At 40.7% G+C, this 17,543-nt stretch overlaps 2 protein-coding genes across 5 annotated transcripts in view; one reads left to right on the plus strand and one right to left on the minus strand.

Moving 5' to 3' along the window:
* Positions 1 to 6,200, plus strand: part of IQCK (IQ motif containing K) — a 515,691-nt gene extending 509,491 nt beyond the window's left edge. For all 3 annotated transcript variants that reach the window (XM_069210248.1, XM_069210250.1, XM_069210249.1), the window contains exon 13: positions 5,576 to 6,200. In XM_069210248.1, coding sequence (XP_069066349.1) covers positions 5,576 to 5,682 — 107 coding nt within the window. In that variant the 3' untranslated portion in view covers positions 5,683 to 6,200. The remainder of the gene's footprint in view (positions 1 to 5,575) is intronic.
* GPRC5B (G protein-coupled receptor class C group 5 member B) overlaps positions 1 to 17,543 on the minus strand; it is a 174,563-nt gene that overhangs the window by 34,091 nt on the left and 122,929 nt on the right. Inside the window, exon 4 of one of the 2 annotated variants that reach the window (XM_069210258.1) lies at positions 7,206 to 13,610. The exons of the other annotated variant lie outside the window; for it this stretch is intronic. Within the exon in view, the coding sequence (XP_069066359.1) occupies positions 13,566 to 13,610 (45 nt within the window). The 3' untranslated portion in view covers positions 7,206 to 13,565. Of the gene's footprint in view, positions 1 to 7,205; positions 13,611 to 17,543 lie in introns of those variants that run through there. 2 annotated transcript variants of the gene reach the window in all.

Consider the following 17,543-nt stretch of genomic DNA (forward strand, 5'->3'; position numbering starts at 1 on the left):
ATATAAATCCCATAGGATGTAATGAGATTCATATTTCTGAGGATGGGCTATCCCTTACCGTTGTGACAGAGTAACCCATCTGCCGAAATCTAAATCAGGACCTTAGTTATGTTTCAAACTCAAATGCACCAAACCACTGAAATTCATCAGTTATGTTTTAAAACACACACAAATACGTGACATGGTCACCTGCAACATAGTTAACCATTTTTGTGAATGTGTGGCTTTTCAAACAGGTGTTTTTTGCACGTCAGCAGACCATGAGTTATAATATGTGGTTATGTGTTTTAAAACATACCTGGTTCGGTGTTTCCAATGGAAACTTCTAACCACAGACCTCACACCTTTAAATATTCCCTCAGGTGCCAGACTGGCTCTGGAAGCTTTTTAAAGCATTGCTCCTGCATGCCACAATGTGGTGCCATGCAGCTCTGTATTGGTGCAGTTCGGTCCCAGAAGAAACATCGCAGAGCTGACCTACACATTAAAGTCAGTTTCTTTTTTTCTGTGCGTTCGAATACAGATTCAGAGATGCACGCTCTCTTCCATCATACCAAAAGGAAATCCAGTGTGCGAGGGAAAGATGTCCTCGCTAAAACTAAAAATTTCAAACCGATCACTGTTTCAGAAAAAAGATGTTGGTCACGAACCTGCACAAAGTATGTGTTTGGGCGTGACTACAAGTGGAGACAATGAGTGTGCCCTCATGGTCCCAGGGGCGTTCCAGACAGTGAAGGGAAGCTGTACATCACCAAACACAGGACAAAGTCACAGGCCATGTGTAAGTCCCACTCCAATTCAAGGGTCCTGACCTGCTTCCACTCCCAAGATCACACCATTGAGAAGTCTTATTCATGGTAGAATTAAGCCAGTAGTTTGACATCCAAGCAAAAATACTGGAAAGTAAAGCGGGATTTAATCCTATCCTGCCACTGGCTAGCTAAAAAGAAGTTGTGAAGGCATAAAGGTGCCAACATATTTCACTCCTGATTTCTGATTGAGAAGCTGATTCTGCAGCTGATCCCAATGCATCCACCATCCATGAGCGATAATGCAGAAGGTTGAGGCTTTTCAGGAGGCCATACTGCATATCTGCCTCCCCCCGGTGTGTCTACAGGCCCCTAAGGATCTGGTTCAGCATCAAATCTGGTGCAGACTTCCACACTGGCTCCAAGACCCATGTTGGTACCACCTTTGCCAATCTGAGGCCAGAGGAGAATCAGATACCAATGCTGGACCTTGAACTGGTGTTATCAGGAAACCAAACATGTCTGCACTTCAAAGCCGCTAGAGTGCACTTGGTCCCCACATTGCCTAAGCCTGGCCCTGTGCTTCCACTACTGCAGACCCTCCACTGACTTTTTGGTTCTGATGCTGGCCAGATCTTGCCACCACTCAGGAATGATGGGTGTGGGAATGGAGATGATTACATTTTGACAATCTTTAAATGGATTTACAGGAGGCCAGTGTGCTTGGCATGTCCCCTGATACAAGTGTGAATTCCCCTATTAAATACCCAAAGGAGGAGAGTGCCTCCTTTGCTGAGGTAATTCAATGAATGGCTGAGGTTCTAGGCCTACAAATGCCCTCCTTTGAAGAAAAGACAAATGTCTTCACAAAGGTTTTGCAACTTGGGCCAGCGTCATCTGAACTCTTGCTTTCATTTAATGAAGCCCTTACAGACATTGTTATGGGCACTTGATCTAAGCCCTGTTCATGCTTGTCATTAAATAGGCAGGTGGCTGGATGCCAAAAAACAGCACCTGGCGACCCTGATATCCTTACAGAGCATCCTACTGATTCCCCCAGCAAGATGAAGCCTAATCCATTCCCTACAACACCACTCCCCCCACGTAGGGAGTCAAAGAGGACTGAGGTGTGTGGAAACAAATGTTTTAATAAGCTAGCCTCGCACATAAGTCGGTTACTGCTCTTTTATTATTGGGCTGGTATGTGCACACCTCCTTGGACATGACGAACAAGATCTTGCTGGTGTCCGGGAAGAACTTAAGATTTTCCTTGACCCAGATCAGCTAAGACAGCCACATTGTGGCCAAATGCATGATTTGTGCTGGCCTTGATACTACTGATTTTCTAGGAGAAACCAGTGTAGTGCTCCATTGCCATACGTGGATGCATTCCACAGGTTTTTCAGGAAACATACAGGTCTCCAATATGGATATGCCTTTTGATGATTTACACCTATTCAGGGTAAAAACAGATTCTGCCTTAAAACTCTTTAAGTAGACTAGCACCATGGCCCACTCTCTGGGTCTTTTGGCCCCTGCCATGCAGTTTCCTTGCCAGTTCTGAACATTCTGAGGCTACTCCAGGGGGTTGGCGTAGAGAAGCACCAGTCTCTCCAGCCTCCACTGCAGTCTCCCCAGTTGCTTTGTGGCTGAGGATGTTCATCTTGCAAGTCACCATGGTCATCAGTCTTCCCAGCCCCCTCCCTGCAACAGCAATCTACAAACCGCTTTTGCTTGCCATTAGTGGCACACAACTACCTCTTGGGTGGCAGGATATGACACTTTCTCCCAAGGTGGCAATCCATCACTTTGCACTGATAGATCCTCTAAACCATGCAGCATGGCTATGCCTTACTGTTTGTTTCTGCCTGCCACACCTTCCTCCCCCATCAGAATGGCTCTCAGAGGAGCACCTGTTCATTTTAATGCAAGAGGTGTGAGCTTTACTTACCAAAGGAGCCATCAAGAGTGTTCGGAACTCAGAAATAGGGATGGATAGATATTATTGCTATTTTCTCATGCTGAAAAAGAATGGAAGACTTTGGCCGAGCTTAGATCTTCTTCCAGTGAATGCCTTTCCAAGGGAGGACAAACTGCTCATGGTAGCCAAGGCTCTGTCTGCTCCGGATCTGGTTGTGTAGATGGTGGCCTTCAACCTGAAGGGCACATATTTTCATATACCAGTCCCTCAGCCCTGCAAGTGTTACCTGCGGTGCAAGGTAGGCCAAGAGCATATTCACTTTAGTGTGCTCCCCTTTGGCCTTTCAGTGCCCCTCTGTTGTTCACGAAAGTGATGGTGGTGATTGCTGCCCATCTTCAAAGGTTGGATATACCAGTTTTCCTCTACTTCAACAACTGGCTGCTTAAGGCAGGCTTGCCAACGTCAGTCAGGGACCACCTTCCGATGATGGAAAACCTCCTGACATCTTTGGGGTTCTTGATCGCCAGACCAAAGTCCCCCTAACTCTTTTGCAGAGGCTTCCTTTTATAGGATTTGTCTTGAACATGGTGCAGATGATGGCCTTCCTTCTGTTTCCGGGTACGATCCTGATGTTTCAACCTTGGTCCCTGATCTCCATAAGTGCAGTTCTGAGGCTTCTTAGCCTGTTAGCCACCTGCATCCAGCTTGACGACTACTGCATGGTGGCATAGGTGGATTTTGCAGTGAAATCTAGAGCCTCAATGGTACCAGCACCAAGGAAACCTGTGGATACCATTCAGGTTTCAGAGAATGCTGCACAAGATCTGCAGTAGTGGCAGATCAACCACAATTGGGCCACTAGCATACACCTCTCCCTTCCCCACCTAGAGCTGGCTGTGATAACAAATGCGCCACTGCAGGGTTGGGAGGGTGGAGGTCGGAGGACTCTGGTCTCCATTGGAAACCCAGCTCCATATCAGTTTTTAGAGTTGAGTGCGAGTCTTATGATGCTAAAAGCCTTCCTGCTGTCCATCAAGGGGAGGCTGGTGCAGGTTCTCATAGACAATATAATAGTCACATGGAGTGTCTGTCCTTGTCATCTGTCATGCAAGAATTTCTGGTGTGAGGCCATTTCCCTGACTCTCAACATTCGGGAGGCACTACTTTGGTGTCTGTTCTAAAGATGAGCAACTGGCGGTTAGAAGTGGCCATCAAAGGAACAAGTTAGTTAACCACTGTAACATTCTTTCTAGTGGACATTCTAACTGCAGATCCCTCATAGCTTTCGCATCTCCTCGTTCTGTTGAGTGGTCTGTTTTCACCATCTGAAAAGGTCCCAAATTAGAGCTAATACACTGGTACTGTAAACTGTTTTAATACTCGCCTCCGAGGGTGTGAAAACAGTCAAGTTAGAAAATGATATCAGTGCAGAGGATGGCTCCTATATACAGCTCTGCACCCACCCTAATTCCACCCCACCGCTAAAAACTACCCACCAGCCCTGCCCCAACCCCTTACCTCACTGCATCCTCGCCCGATCCTTCCTCTTCTCCCTCCTCCCGCCCTTCCTAAACCTTCTCCCACCCTTAAAAAATAAACTACCCCGCCCCCCACCCTAAGCCCTAAAAAAAATACCTAAACCCCCAAATCATGCCACTAAAAAAAGCCTAACCCCCTCACTTGCCCCAAACCCTTAATCCGCCCCACCTCTAAAAACTACCCCCCAACCCTACTTACCTCATCGCATCATCGCCCGATCCACTCTGCCTTTTTTCTGTGCCTTAACCACCCATATGCGTAGTTTGGCACATGCGTGGTTAAGGAACAGAAAAGGGCAGTCGTGGTTACGCTTCCATGGTAAAGGTCCGCATTGTTCACAATGCGTTGTTTAGGACGTTTCCCTTGGCTGGTGTTCAGTGTGTATTGGCATCAGGGCCTGCAGCCAACTTATGAGTGTCTAGATTGCTGAAAAAATCTCATCCCTTATCCAGCAAATCACATTGCCCATTTGAAAATGTTATTCACAGGACTTACTCACAAGTTTAACTGCCACTGTTCGGCACATTTTCTAACAGCTAATATGTTAAAAGTACAAGACGGATTTACATCAAACAAAAAAAGCATGCCTTCCGAGTAAAGTTTGACTTTCGTGCATAGTTTGATGTAAATCCATTTAGCTGTTTGGGCTGTAGGTGAGAGCAAAATGTCCTATGGGAGAAAACGGGAAATCAAACATTTATACTCTTTTAATGTTTGCCCCATGGATAATTCTTCCTGAATCTCTACAAGCCTAAACGTATCTGATGTACCTCTCTGCCAAGTTCTGTGCAGTCCCTCCACAGGATCAAAAGTTACAGACAAATCAAAAATGCCTTTTCAATTGAAGATGTGACTTAAGTATAACTCCACAGTGGTTATTACCACTGCATAATACATATGTATTTCCTCTCTTGTTCTTTGCTTTTTTGTCCCCCTTTATATTCTTACTTTAACTACATCTTCCACGTCTTGCCCATAAACGTTTTCGATATTTAGACGAATTTGTGTGTTACTAATCTGTATAAATCTGGAGTAAATCAACGGTAATTCACACTTACAGAGAAATGTTTCATGAATCAGGCCTTTGATACAAGAGTTTTGCAACTGACCGGTGCCCAAGGAATAGACGATTTACCATATTTGGAATTTGGGGAAAAACACTGGCACTTTGTTTGACTCTTTCTGCCTGATAAATCTTGTCCCCAAATGGGGATTATCAGTTTGTTTAAGTGTGCTTCTTCACGTTGTAACTGTATGCTTAATGTGTTGCAACAGAATTAACATGAAACTCGCAAGTTTATAAAATTATTGTTTCATTGCAATGCCTTGAGAAGTTAATTCTAATGTTGATGCTATTCTTTTTTAGTGGGAATTGGAATGGGTGTTTCAGAAGCAGAACATATACCCAATCATTCAGGAGTCTCCATTCAAGTGCTCTCGCCAACTCCACAAAATACAGTAATCTTGACTTGACTTGTCCATATGGTCTTCCTGCCTCAAAGAGCGTGTATATAAAACATATTTTTTTGATAAATCTACAATAAATCAGTACTGTGTATGATATCTGATGTCTGGATACTGTTGGAATAGTTCACCGAGTGCCTTCATCCACGCACTGTGCATTTTCTGATATTTGATGCATTTTAAAGACTTCTTTGCATTTATTATCTGCACTGACTATTATATCAACATTTGATGCGTTCTCTGAAATGTAGAAATAATTATACAAATTCCTATTTCCTTCTGCACAAATGAGGTAAATTGAATACTTTGGTAAACTGGTTTGGAAAATTTGTCCCCATTCAAAACGTTTGTTGATATAATGATGCTGAGTAGCAGAACAAATCCTGCCTGTTTTGAAACAAGGGGAGATCATTTCCTGCTATAAAGTGGAGAACCAGTCCAACCCTGATTTGGCAACATATGTGCATGCACATTGTGTATTGTTAACAGTAACCTGGACAATAAACAAATAAAACAATAGTCAAAGATTGCCGCTCTTGTCATCTGTTACCACATATATTTTTTCTGAGGCGATCAACTGCACTCCTGTTTACTTGGTATGTCCAGGATGGTGGCACACCTCAGTAGACCTTTCTTAAGGATGTTGTCATAGCGAGTCAGAATGTTTATCTTTTCATGAATCAATGTTTGTAATAGCAGATCTATAGCAAGTGCCTTTGAAAGCTCCATTCATACATATTATCCTTCGATTGTACTAGTTTACGTTTTTCAAGTATGTTCACAAATGGCTCAAAGGATCTCCCATTATCCTTTACCCGTCAAGCTGCCAGATATGCCCTAGTTAAAGGAGTGTTTGCTCAACTGATTCACCAAACAAAATTGATGCCTCCCATCTCACATAATTAGGCACCCACCTCTTGGGATTGAGTACGCTAAAAATATTGCCATTCACTACCTAAGTGGGTGAAATGAATAATATTTTGATATAAGAGAATACATTCTTAATTGAGTGGTTCAGAATGTTGAGAAGGATGATTGTTAAAGTGGTGGATGGAGAGACGGTGTAGCAAAACACAAACAGAATGACACATGAATACAGTTCATCATAAATTATCCAAATTTATAAAGCTTTGTTCAGGTTTCATGGTGCTGGAACGGTGATACCTTCAAAGGCCAATTTATTCAGCCAAAGTACACTTGAAGATATCACCATTTTGTAATTCGATATACTCTGTATGTTACCTTTATCCACAAACAAATCATAGGCTATTGTGCTGCTACAACAATTGATGTGATCCTTATATGTAGTATGAGATTCTCCCATATCTCGCAGACAATCATAGAAGGATTGAGGGGCACCTGAAGGGCTGGGGTCCACCCTACACCACGGGGCCCGTGTTACACTCCTGAGCCAATAACGGCATGTACAGTGGAATCAAAAATACATTATGTTAAATGCCAACTTCATATCTCCAGCAGGCACATGGCGTATCGTAACCTTCTGTTTAGGGAAGACAGTTGCCACAAACAGAGTAAGTAAATAGCAGAACTTTATTTTCTTGAGAAAGCATTTTGAAAATAAAACATATCTGCCCATGCATGACAGCCTTTTTCAGTCTGAATTATTCTTATATACAGCAATTATAGTACATGGTGATTGTCTTGAAATTCGTTCAATGCTACTTCTAGGATATCAGGATGCAATCCAGGATAAAAATATACATTATAAAAATACATACAATAAATAAACCATACATTCAAAATCAGTTTTAATTCTGATCCTTTTTTACGACGTTACCAGCAATTCATTTAGTTAAGATGGTACCAGATTAGACCTTCTCTTTCTGAAAGCTACAATGCTCCCCCTTCAGCTGACATGCCATTTTTAGGATGGACACACGTGGAGTGTCCAAATAAAGGTTATTGAACTGGGAACCCCCAAAGCATATTACGACTGCAACGACAAGTGTGGCCATGTGTATAAGCTGATTATGTTACATATTTGTGTGCATATGAGTGCAACATAATATTTACTCAAAGCTCGCTATTTAGACCTCTGCAGCCCTGGTTTTAGAGCAAGGTTAGAAGGTGGTCTATGAGAATATCAAGATTTACATATTGTCCTATAGAATATTTGTAGGTACAATACTGTGGATATTGCTAAAGTAAGTTACATAAGAAAGTATAGCTGTACATAATTAAAAGTATACTGATGTGGAGTTGAGAAGAGTAAATCTACACTTTCCTAACTATACCTTCATAATATTGCGGTAGTCAATATTCTGACATATAACTGGTAAGCCTAGGCTGTTGTCAAGATTGCCACTAGCATGAGAGGTCAATAGACAAACCATCATAAGCAGCAAAGATTCTGCTTGTACTTGAGGCGGATGGGGGAGCATAATGGTCACAGAAATTGAGAGTTAAGTGTGCAGGACCATCATTTGACTTATATCAGAAATCTTTGTACTGGCTCTAAATTTCTCTCGGTTTACCCATATTAAATGTTTTTTTCAAATAAACAATTTATTTTACTGAATGAGTATATTAGTATGTCAGCGTTGGAAAGGGACATTGTAGCTTTCACAGCATATCACATTGAATAATTACTGGACAACAATATAGTAACAATTGTGCTCAATGGTTTACAATGCTTCATCGAAGACGATCTATATTATATCACACTGATGAAAGGAAAATCTGTCCTCATTGTACAACAGCGTACCTTAAAGTGCCTCATTCTTTAAACCATGGTAATACATGATGTAATAGTATAACTTCGGTTTGGCAAAAAGGAAAAACAACTACTCTTCACACTTGCTCTGCAGTCATTTAAAAAGGGATTATAGTACCACTCTCTCACTATAGATTGTATTGCTTTTTTTATATAATAAAACATATTTACATCTGAAAACCAACAAATGAAACCACGAGATTTTGGCTGAACTTCTCCGAAAGTCACTGTAGAGCAGTCAATATAATGTCAGCCTGAACCCTACTTGGTAGCGAAAACAGTTAAACCTGGGTACATGTGAAAACAGTCATGAACAACATAAGCTGCAAAAACACAAGCTCGTGAAAAAATGTACTACCAATTCTTCTACAATACATAATTATTTATTTCCTAAAAAGGCGACTAGTGTTAAACGCCTGCACAGAGCCAATCTCACTTTGCAGATAGTGTACACCTGGGGTAATTATTTACCACTGCAAATCCAGCCCTAGAATATTTGGGGGGCATAACTGATAGTGAAATTAAGTGCATACCAACATTTTGTGGAGAGATATTTATGCATGATAGATATTTTGGTAGTAGGTAATTTTGGGGCTATATTTTTGAGGTCTGTGTTTTTGAAGTCTACTTTTTCACAATAACTTTTCAGCTGTTTTTTTCGATTCACACTCGTTCAACATTTTTTCACTATAGAGATGAGATGAGCACATTTTACGTGCAGACGTTTTAGGGAAACCTACTCACAAGGCTCCATGCAACTGAAGAAAGTGCAGGCTATTTGTACAGGAAAAATGGCATACTGGTTAATTTCATTCCCAGATGCATAGGATAGGGCTGCAAACAGCAGTTTAAGTCTGGTGAACATCATCACGATCGGTCACATTAGGAGAAAATCACGCCCAAAGTGCTATTTATAATTTTAAATATGAACAAAGTTGCCAGTGTTTTATAGGTATAGAGCCAGTATTTGCATAAAAATACCTGTTTGAAAAAAGACAACGAGGAAGCAGGGTGTTGAAATTGAATTGTGTATTGCAGTCGTAAAGGTTAAAACAAAGTAAAAAAAAAATATCTTCTGTGATTTTTAGAAAAGCACCAAGTATTCTTCTGCAGTCTGTAATCTGTGATAATGGCGTATGATCTCCTTGAACCCTTTGCCAGAAGTATTTTGTAGGTAGAACTATTTATTAAACTATGTATTGTTCTACTGGGAGATTTATTTCACCTGTCTTTTGCTCCGGTTGATGCTGTGATCAAAGGATATTGGCATGTGATGCATATCCTTCTTACCCCCCTACCATCTCCACTCCCCGTCCCGCCCCCAATTGCGTCATATACATTTTTGGGCTTGGGTCTCCATATGTCCAGAGGACATAAAAGCAACAGCAAATTAAATCTGCCTGTCAATATGTAATTGCATTGAAATTCTTGGCGCGTCACACGTCGACCTCCCTTTCTCCAAATACATGACAAGTTTTTACATCTTTCATTGACAACAGACGTGCAATCTGTTCCAGGCATTGACCTACATTACTGCAGCATTATCTCTACAAAAAAGTACATAGTCAGTTGTATATCCTTCATAAATGAAAACATCATACAGTGGTACAGGTAATGAACCGCATGTTCTCTTACAGTAAAGTGCAGAACCTTCAGACGACTCAACAATAATAGAACCACTTTACTAAACAGCTCAATATGTAACGGACAGGGGCCTGATTTAAGAAGGATTCGTTTTTTATATAAATTAATTGTCTTTATCTCGGAAAGAGATTTGTGGAGTTTCCTTTTGCCACGCCTATGTTTTGGGACAACACTTAAAACAAGCCAATGTTCCTAGACTATAATCTCCTCTGTTCTGGTTAATGGCAGCGCCTGCACTAAAAGCTGCTTGAGCCTCTGATCTCACGTTCTGCTTGGTTACAATGATAGCTTGAAAGTTGTAAAAACAGAAAACATATCTGCCTCATATCTGCCTCCAAACTCCTATGCATCTCAACTCAACAACTGTCATGGGAAGCGTCAGGTCAGGGTCTGCTTCAGGGGTATCCAATGTGGGTCAAGGAGGGACTGGCCTAAGTCCGGTTGAATGGGTTGTGCGTAAATTTTTCATACCTGGCTATAACGAAACCTGAGACGAATACAGCCCGGCTGGATCAATGTGGGACACCTCTGGACTACATTTAGTGACTGAGGGGATCCTTGCTTTGCATTTAGTGGGGCAGCATTGGATAAAATCATGAAATATATTTATGAACTTGTGAAATATGAGATTATGTTTCCAAATAGAGTGACCACCTCCTTCCCAGTCATTATGAACACTGTTCCAAGACGTTGACTTTTGTGTGATAGCCTAATGCATTTGGTGTTGGTGTTGTCTTGTTTTGCTTCCATTATAAGAATTACACTACCATACCTGACACCAATGATGTGTAGCAAAGAAAAGTTCAGGACTAAATAGAGTGTTCTTAACGACCTGGATTAAGGTGTGAACTCAATTTCCAAACCTAAGAATTGGAAAATGCCCTGTTCTAGAGATGGCTGTGGAGGTACTTATGGAAAGACTGCTGACAAATCCCCAGAATTGCACAAGAGCAAATTTTGTGCCACATTTTAAGAGCAAACAGGACTCAGTGCTACAGCTGACTGACGGCAAACCCTGCAAGCTGATGCTTTCAAAACAAGCAACAGCACAGCCCAGGTTGGAAAAGCAGCCATACTTTGACCTCTCTGCTTTAATTTCAGACGATCCACACATTGTTATTCTGGTTGCAGCGAACTGAAAATCTGGATAAAAATTTGTGTGTCCTGCAGTGATTAGAAGGCAATTAAAATACCTGCACCCTAGGTCTGTTTTATTCAATCTCTGGCCGAAGTTTCCTCTTAGGTCCTCGTGTAGGAGATATTCTCATCTAAGGTACCACCATAAACCAGGTAGAAGACAACAGGGCCACCCTTGCCACCTCCCTTACTCTTCAGCCTGACTCATCAGCTTAATCACTACTGTCATAAGTTTTAAACTCGTAGACTGAGTAGGAAGGCTTCTGCAATCTATTTCCAAACACCAAGCAACCCAGTCTTCATAAAACCTTGTTTTATGATGGGGTGTTTATAGATGCAGTGTTAACCAAGACCTTTTGATTTGCTAATATTGTATATATATTTCATGCTTCCTTACAGGGCCTTCAGCCAGCCTTTTTCATTCACTGATCTGTTATTAATCATTGATGTTTTATTTACGTCCTCTAAAGCGCGCAGATTGGCGCAAAGAGTCAATTTTTCTTCAGACATTGGCAAACTTCACTGTTATGGACGGCATTCTGCCCTTGCACTACTATGGCAAAGTGTGCTTTTAAAGACCAAAAACATTATTGCTTCTACCCACTGTTTTTTTTTTTACATTGACATGGTCCTAGCAGCGTCCTCAATAATAAAGGTTTGGAAAAAACATGCCAAAACAAGCACTGACAAAGCCAAAAGCCTGGCAGCCAGTGCAAGACCTACTGGCTTTAGCAATGCTTGCCTTTTAAGGTGCAAAGACTAGCATTTTCAAACTACTTCAATATTGAAATATTAAAGGATAACAACTGCTTTCTGATTGGACCCAGTAGCAAGACCAAGGGTTAGCGATGATTTTGAGAAATACCCATAACATTTGTGATACTTTTTTGGGTGATGTGATATGAATTGTTTTCTTTTTCTGCAATTTTCAGTACACCTTATTACATCACTGACATGATAAGCAACTAGAGCATGTATAGCTTTAACAAATAAAGCCAATAATTTCTTTTACATACAATCCTCACTTTTGTGCACATACATTGTTCAGGTTACATGATCATGAACACAGAGACAGTAGAAAAGATGTGAAACAATGAGGGTGTGATGACAATTATATGCATTCAATGTTAAATAAAGGGTGGAATGGTTTGCAGAATATGTAGGAGACCAGGGTAAAACAATGGACTTGAGAGAAAATGTCTGCCAGTCTTCTAACCCCCTCCTCCATCATCCAAATCACTAAATGCACCATTGAGAGTGAACTAAATGTGCCAATGATGCTTGGGAAAAGGATACTTAGAGCATTCATGGCTTCCCAAGGTGTTCTCTGGCTACGCCCACCTATTGTATGGCACACACAAAGCTTCAGCAAATGCATGACTGATTGGACCCATGCTCTCTGTGCTGAACACCAAGATATTTGGCCCATCTTGGGGGCACAAACTGCAAGAACTGGGCATCATAAACCTCAGTGTTGACTCCACATTGACTCTGCATTAGAGCAGAAGTAGATAAGCTACCTACGTCTTACACCTGCATGACTCCAATCTCAGAACATATATTGCACAAAGCATGCCAGGTGAAGGTCTTCCCACCGTTCCTGATGGTAAAATATCCCTCTAAATGAGGGCAAGTGCTCTCTTTTCTATGTTGTTTTGCTAAACTGTAAAAGGATTGTTACAGGTCCATACATCTAATGCCACACACAAGTACAACAGCCCCCCCCCCCTCCTGTGTGACCAGCCCAGTTTAGGTTTGGCTGATTTGTTGCTGTTAGTGGAAACCCATGGCCCAGAGGGGCATATGGAGTCTTCTTGTCTAGGTAAATATTTGTTCTTGTGAGGAGGAGCAACTATAGAGTGTTCCAGTCTGGAAGCAGTTCACTATAGCCTTGTTTGGGTATGGTTTGAACAAAAGGTGTCAACCCTAGTATTAATGTATGTAATTCAGGTACTTCTCCTAAATACAAATACATTTGCTAACCGTACACCACAAGCCCTGTCTACTTTTAGACTGCAGTGTCAAATTACGTTTATGTAACAGAGTGCGTTTTGAATTAAATACCAAAAATCTGGACTCTTCTGGCATAAAGCAGGTTACACATACAATGGAGTATACTTCTACTTCCATTTGAAAGTGAGTATAATACAATTCAAATGTAATTCAGATCTGAGCTTTTACAACATTAGCCTCTTGTGGTTAGCTTATCATTTCAACAGTGTTCACATTTACAGAAGATCCTATTGTTTATGACTTCCAAAGCTTCAGGACGTTTTGCATCTTTGTCTTGCTAGAATTATGGATTCTCCCTTTCATAGACAATGCCAGTGAATAGGATCTGTGGTAAAGATACTTATTCCCTGGAATCTAGTGCTTTTCACCAGTGAGGTCTTCCAATGTAACTTGGTGGAGCAGTTGGGATCTGAAAATAAGGATATAACAAGTCCATAACTACAAAGTCTACTTTTCAGGCATCATTTTTAGCGTACAATACTTTAGACATCTAACAGCACAGAGAGATAATTCTGCTGTAACACTACATGTCATATGATAAATAAGTTTCTATTAATTGAAAAAATACCACAGCACACCAAAAGGTAGTCCAAACAATAAATGGCAAAATCCTAAAAAGTCCTTTGGACGAAACATGTGTTGGCTGTTTTGTGTATTTCTGTGCTCATCAGAAATAAAGATTATTCATTGAAAGAAGAAGAAGAATCTCTTCATGGACTTTGCCATTTATTGTTTGGACTACCTTTTGGTGTGCTCTGGTATTTTTTCAAATAATTTCACTAGCACAGTTCAGAGCTTTGTTTTGACCAGTGCAGTTGACACCTGGGTGGTTGGGTGTCATACCTGATCTAGCACCCTAATACTTCAATTTTGATCGACTAGCTTGCTGTTATTATCACGGATGTGCAGACTTTACAGCATCAACCACCTTTTCTTGTTTTTGTTTTTAATAAGTTTCTATTAAGACTGCCTCCTTCTTGTCCTCCTGGAGAACACTCAATGTTGATGATCACCCAAGGACATTATGTCTTTGGTACACTTATTTTTTTCCTTATTGCTGCTACCTAATGGAAACTCTAATTAGACTATAATTTATGTTGATGGTTGAAAAGGAAGAAAATGTAAAGGACAGACATGTATTTTAGGAAGAGATGTGAAATAGAAACATTTTCATTCTTCAGCACATAACTTAGCTCCCACCTCCCCCTTTGGTTTGTAGCTAGAATTATGCTTGTCTGTGATAACTGCATGGCCATTAATGCAGGCATGTATTTGCGCTGAAGATCTAGCACATGCAAAAACAGGGCTCTAAATCATTCAATACATGTGTTAACTACTTTATGATTTAACTAAGATTTCTGTTGTTCTTCAGATGTTCATGAGTGTATTTATTTCATAAGATCTCTTATCAATCACCTCCCACACTGGAAACAACGATGCTGTATTCTCTAACAAAGCTATGCCACTCTTTGTGTGACTATTGATAAATGCAAGGTCTCCTACTGTGATTTTAGTGGACAATTTTGTGTATGACACTTGCAGAGCTACAGGCAAGCAACGAGTGACAACTCTAAAATATAAACTGTGAAATCCCTAAAACTTTCAACAAGTGTTTTTAAAGAAAGACTTGACATTTTTGGGAATGAGGAAAAAATCATGTTTTCTCCCAACTTAATAAAACTGTGATACAGACGCAAAGAAGAGCAAATGTAGATTGCTACTGCTGTTAATACTGTCTCTTCTCTTTTAATCTAGAGCTCCCTTTTTGTGTGCTAGGTCTTACAAATGGTCGTTTCTGTATCTTTAATGAAAGGGTGCCATTGAATGCAAAATATATTCCAACTGGGATGGAAACTGCTACCCCTCTGGTAGTAATGAACAAATATGGATTTTTACATTGGGACATGTCCTCTAAAGGCCCCATGATGCTTTTAAGATCAAGAAAACAGGAATAAATCATGGTTCGTCAGTTCGCTGCTGGCACTCTCATAAAGCCTTGTGATTTCAGAAGACTCCTTATAATAATGGTGCATACTGAGTGCCTGGGTCCAGACATAGTCCACTTAATCAGCCACTACACTGGCATGTTTGTCTTCACAGAAACCACTACTCTGCACTATCTATCTATCTATCTATCTATCTATCTATCTATCTATCTATCTATCTATCTATCTATCTATCTATCTATCTCTCTATCTATATAAGTCTCATTACTTTTTAATAAAACAATACATATTTCACATTAAGAGGCTACACTACTGAAAATGAAGGGTAGGTTAACTTGTTCCATGCCCCAGCAGCTTTCTGTAACCATATTCGAAAGATGTGTCAGAGGTACTCTCTGAAAACGCTTGAGAATGCCTCACTGATACTCCATGAGCACGCCTTGTTCTTTAATGCCGGCCCGGATGTCACAGTGGCAAGAACTTTTTTAGTTGAGGCAACTCTTCCACCAGAAAACATCATAATTTCAAGTGCTTATAAGTATTTTCCGCATAGACATGCTCGTACCCAAAGCTCTCCTACCATCACTGGTTAACAACCAGACGGAGAATGGATTTCCTTCGGTAAGATGTGCTACAAGCAGCAGTGTTGTGGGCCACCAGATGGGGAGACAGGTAAAATCGGTTCAATGCATACACACAGTTGCAGACCCTCACTTCGTACTGTCCAAGGCTCGGATATGCCTGTACAGACCTTGATTTCCTTCTTTATGTGAACGTCAGACTTTTATCTTTATCAGTTTATTATTTTCTGTCTGTCACTTCTGATTTGATATTAAAGAAACATACCTTACATGCAAAATGTCCTCCTGTGATTAAGGTGGAGGGCAGTGCTTAACTTGCAAATAAAACAATAAAATTAAAAATAGCCCACGTGCCCAGAGATTTTCTTATGAGCCCACACTGCCACTGCCAACTACCAAAGTTACATAGTTTTAGTTCCAGCTCATGCCTCATTCTTCCAACACCCTACACTTCCTTTCTCTTGAAATCACTGTTGTGGGTTCTTTTTCCATTTCTGATTCCTTCCTTTGCCACATATTTCCTATCTTTTCCTTCAATAACCTTAGATATGGCCACAGAATGCTTTTTCTTCTGCGCCTGTCAGTGAATCTTTGGGTTAATATTAGGTGCACATATCAGGATGTAGGACATATCCATAATCCAAACCTCAGTACATTCAGCAGAACTTAATCAAAAACTAGCATGCTGAATTGACATGTTTTAAAATTGTTAACGTCAGAGTGAACCTGTCTTAAATTTGAGACAAACGATTATGAAGAGTACAGTCCGCTTATCTTCAAAGGACACACTGTCCTTGCAGGACTTCAGGCATACACTTGATGGAGTGAAGCTGACTTCCAGCTGTGTTAGGTGTTGTCCTAGGAATGTGGCACACAGTTCAGACAAGCCTTTGTGCATGCAGAATCCTGATGTGAAGCTATGTTTTAGATAATGCAGATTAGTATTCGGGTTACAATTTGCCTTCCCAATTTCTACTTGCCTTTCAAGATCATATGTTTATCAGTGGTTTTCATAGAAAATTCAGCATCGAACAGGACATTGTTGTGTGTGGATGGGGCTAGACTAATATTGGGTGCCTGAACACAATAGGACTTGCCCCAGGGGTGGACTGTTGACACAAGCTATAACAAAAAAGTTTTGGTCCTCTCACTTCTATGACATCAAGGATCTGTCAAACTGACAGACCTATCAGAGATTACATACAAACACCCAACAGGCCTTGCAACTTTGCAAAGTCACAACAGATACTAAAAGCTTTTCTGTCAAATAACCCTAGATGATCCCCCATAGTAATGACAAAATTGACTAGTAAAACATCCAAGTTAGTGCTTTCAAAGATGCAACTTTAATGCCATGTGATAAATATTCTTATGAAAAGGATTGAAGAATATTATCCAACGGCATTGACATTTGCTACCACTGCAAAACTACGTGGCGGTTACAAGCACCCACTGCTTCTTTTTGATAGAAATGAATTTCACTGTAACCTCCCACCACCATAAACACCAATGTGTTTACTCTCCGATGTCTTATGTGTGAAGTTAACCAGCTCCTTCAAAGTCACCTGCCACTATTTTCTTCAAGTCAATCATCAACATAACAGTCCAGGGGTAGAAATGACGTGATGAACAAACACTTGCATGAGAGTGCGTACCAGCTAATGGGTGACTTTGAAGTATGTACATATGCATGAAAATGTCATGAGGGCATGGGCCGTTTCTTGTTTGACTATAAATTTAGTGCTTCGAGTAAAATACGATACATTGCAGAAGGAACCCTCGATTTAGGAGGCAAAACTTCACAGCAATTTTGGA

Source organism: Pleurodeles waltl, chromosome 10 (genome assembly GCF_031143425.1).
Source record: "Pleurodeles waltl isolate 20211129_DDA chromosome 10, aPleWal1.hap1.20221129, whole genome shotgun sequence".
NCBI lineage: Eukaryota > Metazoa > Chordata > Amphibia > Caudata > Salamandridae > Pleurodeles > Pleurodeles waltl.